The 8,032-nt window shown below is 40.4% G+C and overlaps 1 protein-coding gene across 1 annotated transcript in view; it reads right to left on the bottom strand.

Annotated features, from left to right (window-relative positions):
* Sh3gl3 (SH3 domain containing GRB2 like 3, endophilin A3) overlaps positions 1-8,032 on the bottom strand; it is a 160,510-nt gene that overhangs the window by 38,256 nt on the left and 114,222 nt on the right. Inside the window, exons 3-5 of the mRNA XM_012513814.2 lie at positions 3,831-3,903; positions 1,247-1,390; positions 707-741 (exon numbers count right to left, since the gene is read on the bottom strand). Coding sequence (XP_012369268.2) covers positions 707-741; positions 1,247-1,390; positions 3,831-3,903 — 252 coding nt within the window. The remainder of the gene's footprint in view (positions 1-706; positions 742-1,246; positions 1,391-3,830; positions 3,904-8,032) is intronic.

The following is an 8,032-nucleotide window of genomic DNA, read 5'->3' as shown; positions in this document are numbered from 1 at the left end:
CAGACATTTACAGAGTTTCCAGGGCAATGGGATGGAAAAGATTTTCCATACCTGTTGCCAAATCAGAAAGCATACAGGAAGACTAATGAGTCCCATTAAACAAGACTTTCTGTACAGGGAGGTCAGAAGGTGGCACCCCTGGAGAAGGTCTCAGCAAAGGAGCAGGCAAAGAGCCCGGGTCCTGCGCATCGGCTCCCAGATGGGCAATGGAAACAGTGAAAGAATACAAACACACACAGCTCCTGAAAATGAAGGCTGAGAAGCAAGAGCAGCTTCCACCTCATTGACAAAATCGAAAAGTGAAATGAAACAAATGAAAACAATACGCTGTATTTCAAATTATTGGTTATTTAGAAGTAAATGTAAAAGATGATTCCCCATGTTAGTAACTGTCAGGGAACAGTCTCTCATCCACTCCAAGCAGGAATGTTGAAATGCAAGAGGCTTTCTGAAGAGCCACTGGGGATATGTTCCAAAGGATCTGAAAAAGCCAGCCCTGGTGACACACGCCTGTAATCCCAGCATTCTGACAGGCAGAAGCAGGAAGGTCACAAGTTCTAGCCCACTCTGGGCAAGTCGATGACTTAGTGAGACCCTGTCTCAAAAATAAAAAGGGAGTGGGTTGCTGGGGATGTATCTTAGTGCAAAGGTCCTGGATTCAGTTCCAAACACTGGGGGGAAAAACAACCTTGAAAACTAGGTATACTCTTGAGCCAGCAATTCTACTCTTGGGAATTTCAACTAATAACAGCAAAGAAAAAAGTATTAGCGATTTCCAAAAATTTGCTTATGAAAATGGTTATTATAACTGCTGTCCAAAATAGAAAAAAAAATCTAACATGAGAAACTGAGATGGTTGAACGAAACACATACACACAATATTATGCAAACTTTGAGAGCAATGTTATAAAATACTGGTTATTTTATGGCATGGTTCATGATACATTTGGTAGTAAAACCATAAAAGCATATATATAATAACTCTGTTCAGATTTTTAAAGGTGTATGTGGATATATGCAACAATAAACAAAACATGTAAAGGACACACAACAAGGATTGACATCTGTTGGGGGGCTGGGAATTACAGGTGGTTGTAGCATTTCTTTTATTTCACTTGCCTATTTTCTCACCCTCCTGCAATGATCACGCATTACCTGGTACTAGGAGAAAAACTCTAATGTCATTAAGCACGCGTGATGACATGCACAACGCAGGAGTGCCTCCTCCCGGCAGCCCAGCACTCACCGAAGGTGGAGTCCTCCCCGAGCTCCTTGCCGTACTTCAGCATGCAGTCTCCCAGCAGCCCCTCCGTCTGCGGGTAGCCTGTGGTCTTCACCTGCCCTCGGATCTTCGACACAGTGTTCAGCATTCCTAGCTTAGCTCTGTATGCTTAAAAACATTGTCATTTGTAATTCCTTAAAGTTACTGGGTGGAGTGACAGGAACATATAACAAATGCAACTGCCCAAATGGAGATCACCTTACAGAAACACCAGAGACCCCAGGGGCAGGGAGCCTGAGCCACTTTTTGCATTTCCTCGGGACTTAGGATTCTTTACCAAGGTGGGTGCCAAGCTTGCTGTCACATGACCACGTGGAACACCGAAACTAGACCCATGTTGTCTCTCAATAATAGCAGGCAGGACTATGGTAAGTCACCCACGGGGAGCCCCCTGGGAATGCTTAAATTACCAGCTCCCCAGTGCTTAAATTACACTGTCCCCAGTGTATACAGACCATTTTTGCGGGGACCCAGTGTAAGTCAAGAATAGAATTGGGAAGTGGGTGTGTCAAGCTGCCAACTGCTCACCAAACACTCTCACCCTGCTCCCCACGGTTGATTCAGATGAGTGATCTCCATGGTTACGAAGGAGTCAGAGGCATGAGGAGACAGACCTGGCCTCTTCTCTTCTCTCCTCTAACTTAGGCAATGAGCATCTGGTAACTCCTGGCCTATGTGACACACTGTGCACTCCCAGGAGCCCAGAGGACCCCGAGATTTCCAGATCTGCCCACCAGGTGCACACAGTGTAATCACATAGGGAGGCAGAATATGTAATTGTGGAAATAAAGTCCGTGGGGGTGCAGGGAAAGGAAAAGATGCCAACACACTTGGCAAAGACTGAGTGATGTTCCTACAACGCACAGGAGCAGCATCAGGGAAGTGTAGAGGAGACAGCTGTGGTGCCATTGATGGACAGTAGGCTGGTTTAATCTGAAGAGAAATACTACTGGACATAAGGAGAGGCATCTAGGGGGAAAGTGACTGACTTGAACCCCATGCCACATGTTTGGGATTCCATTCTCACTCTGTAGGCTAGAGAGAGAGTCACATATCAACTTGTGGTATTAGACACTTATTTTTAATGAATTCTAGACTAGTGTTTATCAAACTTCAACATGCATGCAAATAAGCCAGAAATCTTGTTAGATGGTAGAGTCTGATTCAGTTGGTCTGGGGTGAGCCCAAGATGCTGTTTCCAGAAATTTCCCAGGGAATGCTGGGCCTGCTGGCTCATGGACCAAACTTTGATTGGCAAGGCTTAGGCAGTCGGTGTTGGCCTTTCAAGCCCCAGCCTCCAAACTCTGATCCTCCAGGTGCCCAAGCCCTAAGGCTCATCCCCTACCACACACACAGTAACACAGTTGCGCCCACAACACCCCAACCTCCTCCACACACAGTTGGCTTCTCACTGTGAGAGTGGGCGCACTGTGCACCAAGTGAGACCATCTGGACTCCCTTCCTCTTCTGTAAGAGGAACCAGAGGCCTCTTATCAGGGGATGCTTTTGCTGCTGGGCAGGGCCCTCCCACCTCATTCCAGAGGCGGTTCTTTGGAGCATAGTGTCTCTGTCTGACAGTGTCTTCCTGCATCCCAAAAATGGATGTAGGGGAGGCACTTATTACATATCTGTGGGCTGACACACAGGAAAATAAATTCATCATATCAATCACTTATTGAGACCAGGGCTTCCTGGATATATGTGATAAAACTTAAATTTCTTCAAATTCCAATTTCCTTTTTTTTTTTTTTTTTTTTCTAGGGATTGAACTCTAGACACTGCCATTGCCAGGCAAGCACTTATCCTACTGAGCTATCTCCCCAGCCCCCAATTTCTTAATTTTAAAGCGGTTATGTCTGCACTGATTCCGACAACCAAAGGAATTACGGTAACTATATGCAAATAGTTAAATTCATAGTAAAAATTAAAGGCAGCAGCAGAAATTAACGGAACTCAAGGCTTGGGCGCCCCCTACTGGTTCACATGAGTGACAATCTAGGAAAACACAAGGCGCACATGGGGAAGACCAAGGATTTAAAGACCTGCTGTGGAAAGGCTGATGTAACAGGGGACCCTTTCGCTTTATTTTTCAAATTTATCACACTTTTTTCTTTAGCATATGAGTAACAACAGGAAAATCCTATCAAATTAATACACAGGGTGGAAAAACATCACCCTTTAGAACAGGATGAGATATTCTTTTTAAAATTTTTAAAGAGTAGATGACTAAGAAAACATTCACAAAATACTTGGCAGCTTTCTGAAACACCTCACAGAAGGTGTCTTTGTGTAGTGCTGGTTCGTGCTCTGGTCAACAAGCCATCCCAGTGTGGGCAGTGGATGCAGAGGGGCTGCGGCTGCTCACGAGCGAGGATTCTCCTCACTACTTAGGGTTCCTGGATACTCAGCTTTTAAAAACTGGATTTCATCATTTGAACAAGCAGTGGAGCCTGCATCTAGATCCTGTCAATCAAATGCCAAGTACACTGCGGTCTCTGCCTGAGACAGAGAATGAGCACCAAAATTTCAAGACGTTTTCTCACGTTACCTGGATTTGGCTGGAGGTATTCAGTGGCCTTTGAAAGGATTTCTGCAACTGCTTTATTGGTAACATCTATTTTCTTAAAAAGAAGACAAAACATACAGAAATGTTAGTGAGTGGAAAAGTCAATGAATTCACTGAATGAACAGAGAAGTGATCGTCTTTAATTTAAGACTTTTAACACCACTGCGATCACTATAATCCAAGAGAATGTTCTCAACATTTTGGGAAGAGGCAGTATTTTCTCAGGGTTTTGATATTGGGATGTCACCTCCTCCCAATGACAGTGGAAGACACCATTTTTCCTCTTAACATTAAAATGAATAATAGTGTAATATTTATAGAACTGGAAAAATTATTATTTTCCATTGAATGACTGGATAGACTTGAACATCTCAAAACTTACCTTATCTGCTAGGTGAACCTGAACATCTACGCTTATTCAAGGGTACCATAACAATGACTCATCAGAAACTAAGCCACTAACAACAAGAGAATCAGAAATGTTAGTATTATAACTGAAGCACTTATGTTCAGTTATGCTATATTAGAAGACATTAACATTAAAGATTTCCCTGCAAGGTTAAGATTGAACCTTTTACTTTTCAAACCCTTTCTGGTTGTTAGTTAATAGAGAATATGCATTAGAGTTAAATATGAAAGTTTCAATAGCTTTACTTTATAGCATCAGCAGCCATAAGAAAATATAAAGAAAAAGATTCCTATTCCTAATAGCAATAAAAATATGTTGAGCAACAATGGATACTTCTTATGAGAAACTCACAGTAGCCACCAGAAAACTACATCTTTTGATGAGAAAATTTAATTTGGGGAAAGATGTAAATCTTCCCCCAAATTAACATGTAAAAGTAATTTAAGCCTCATTACTGTTCCAATTTTTTTTTCTTTTTGGTTAAAACTTAGAAAATTCATAATAAAGTTAGATTCATAATGCATGCTAAATTTGAAATACTGACCTACAAAAAAATACAAAATAAAGAGGAGAAGGCTTTGAATACAGGAATGGGAAGAAGCTCCTGAGCTTGACTGGGAACTCCTCTAAGGTCATAAACAAAAAAACCAAAATTCTGATTACATAAAAACTAAAAAATAAACAAGGAATGACACAATAGATGGCTTGATCAAAAAAAGGTTACAAACAGAAGTCTTCAAGGACACAGAATTCTCATTAAAAATAAATGCAAGAAAATATACTGGCAATCCACAAATGAGAAAAAAATAAATAAATTGCTTACAAACGTTTTTTAAAAATTGAATTAAAAGAACTTACATGCAGCAGACTGACCAAAAAATATGTTTAAGATCAATGACACCCAGTATTAGGTGTTATACAGGTGTGAAAAGATGGACTGTTTCATACAGGATGGAAGTGCAGAGGTGTAAGTGCCCAGATTAGGGCCACTAACCTGCCACCTAGTCTGTTTCTAGAGATTTTTCACATAGACACACAGTGGCAAAGGGCAGTGGTATAGAAAGGTGCCCATTTATCTATTTTGCATAGTATTTATAGTACTGAGAATCAAAGGCCACAGAAATTGCACTCAATAAGAGACAACCGGATAAGCCAAAATATCCAAATAAAGAGATATTCTTTAGCCAGGCAAAAAATAAAGAGGAAAGATCTATGTGCAATGGCGAGATGTCCACTGCACGTTGGCAAACAAGAGAGCAAGACGTAAGGTGATTTGTAATGAAAAAAAGAGTTTACTTTTTAACTTAAAAACTATGCTCTAGTAAGGATTTCAAGTTTGCAAATGACAAATTAATGAAAAACTTTATCCCCTGAGCTGAATATCTAAATTGGGAGCTTTGGAGAAATTTTAAAAACATAGAAAACAGTAATAGAAACAGTAGTGACTCAAACCTACCCTTGATATTCGAATGATTGTGTGTGTGTGTGTGTGTGTGTGTGTGTGTGTGAGGCCTCATAAATGTAAACTTGAGCTCTCTCCAGAGTATTCAGCTGTGCATAAAGATCCTTTTTGAATGTTTAAGAGAATTTTTCACCTCAATGTTTATGAGCATGACAACAATGTAAGTGCTTGGGAAAATTCTGTTCCAGATTGGAGGGGAAGTCTGAGGTAAGCCTATTATGTTGGGTTAGTTTGCGATTCTACAGTTTGGTCCACATGCAACTGGTGATATTATTTAAGGATTTTAGAGTTTTAATTTTAATAAACTAAATGTTAACTAGAACACAGTCTAGAATGCTGCTTCTGATGTATTCCACCCTCCATGGATGTGAAGCACCTTCCAACAAGGACCATGACAGCAATCAGAGAAGGAAAGGGTTTCCACCTTAGGTCCTCTGTGTCCTTTGAAAAACAAAAGAGGCTGGGAAACAAACCACCAAAAATAATTCCTACTTCAGAAGCCCCGACAGACATGCACACCAAGGTGCTTCCAGTCCAGGCCCAGCATCAAGACTGGCATGGTGATGCAGGACAATCCCAGTACTCTGAGAGGCTGACGCAGGAGGATCTAAAGTTTGAGCCCATCCTGGACAAATTAGCAAGATCCCAACTCAAGAAAAAAGAAAAATTAAAGGCTGGGGGTGTAGCTTAATGTAAAGTCCCTAGGTTTAATCCCTAGTACTAGAAAAAAATCTGGAAATAAATACCTTCCAGTGATAGAGAGTACCTGTTACACATGCTGGCAAACATGAGCAGTCAAGGCGAACAGGAAGTTGGGTAGATTAAAAACAAAAAACTTCAAATCCCCTATTAAAATGACTGGGGATATTGTGTATGTATGGGGGGGGGAGAGAGAGAGAGAGAGAGAGAGAGAGAGAGAGAGAGAGAGAGAGAGAGAGTTAAGACTAACAAACATAATGACAGTATCTTTGCACACCATCAGGAAGACAGGGAAGCAGAGAGATGGAAGTCCCAGGTACCGGTGGACTGAAGCAGGAACTCTGTCCTTGTCACCACTGCACCCACAGTGTCTGAAACCCAGCCACGCCCAACCTGCCCTTGACCCAACCCTGCTAAAAAATTTAAAAAGAATGTGAATTTTCCATTTGGAGAATGCAGATCTCTGTATCTGTTTATCATCAAAATTATTAACCAAATCTTATGTAAATCTCCCACGAGTGGATTGATAACTGTTTCATCTGTTATGTCACGAGAGGTATGTGAAGTCTCCTGATTTCTGTCAATTCTTCATGTATTTGTGAAAGCACTATTTGCCTGTAGTGCAAAATAATTTATAACTTTTATCATTTCCTGACAAGCTACACCAACTGCATCTTATAATTTTTTTAAGAAAAGCTTTCTTCTTCCATTCAGTGCTTTTTTGCATCAAATTACTTTGAGGTTATTATTTTTCTCCTATATTTTATAGCAAGCATTTATTATGTCACTTTCTTCCATTAATCTGTCATTTCCAAATCATGTTTTGAGTGAGTCTGATACTAACATGCTACTTCCAGCAAGTCCTTAAAACTTACAGTAAAACGTTATATATTTACATGTTTCTCACTGGTGGAATAGAACAGAAATACATTTTCATTCATGTTTCTTCTATCACTTTGGAAATTTTTTGAGGGAAGAGGAGGTAAACAACAGAGATCTTGGTCCATCAACTAAAGCTGTAACTCCTAAAAGATGCTGTCACATTTCGCATTTTCACCAAATCATTTCCTGGGTGATGATGTCACATGGACTATGGGAAGCCCCTAGGTTCAATCCCAGTACTAGGAAAAAATCTGGAAACAAAACCTTTCCAATCATAGAGAGTACATGCTATATATCGGCAAATTCTAAAAGTAATGTCAAGTATGTCAATGATGTGAAAATGCTTCCATGATTTTCAATATGAAAAAAATTTTCTAAGTAAAAACAATTAATTTTTCTCTCTAAGGCATTTACATTTCCTTTTCAAGCAACTCCATCTTTACTATATTGGTACCCTTCAGATACACATAATAATAACATTCATTACAGGGTATTTGCGCTTGTCCGTGGTGTGTCTTGCTTCCTTTATTCCCACTCCCCTCCCCTCCCTTTAGCCCCTCTTCCCCTCTTGGTTTACAAAAGCTTTGTTTACATTTTTTCTATTTTTCTCCTTGTCTCCTTTCCTTCTCCCTTCCTTCCTTTTTCTCCTTCCCATTCGAATATTTTCTTCCCAGTTCCCAATATCTATTATACATTCTGTTCCTTATTTAGGCTTTAGGTTTCTTTTTCTTT

The sequence above is a fragment of the Octodon degus genome, unplaced genomic scaffold (genome assembly GCF_000260255.1).
Source record: "Octodon degus isolate 3935 unplaced genomic scaffold, OctDeg1.0 scaffold00002, whole genome shotgun sequence".
NCBI classification, from domain to species: Eukaryota; Metazoa; Chordata; class Mammalia; order Rodentia; family Octodontidae; genus Octodon; species Octodon degus.
This window is presented reverse-complemented; position numbering and strand designations above follow the sequence as displayed.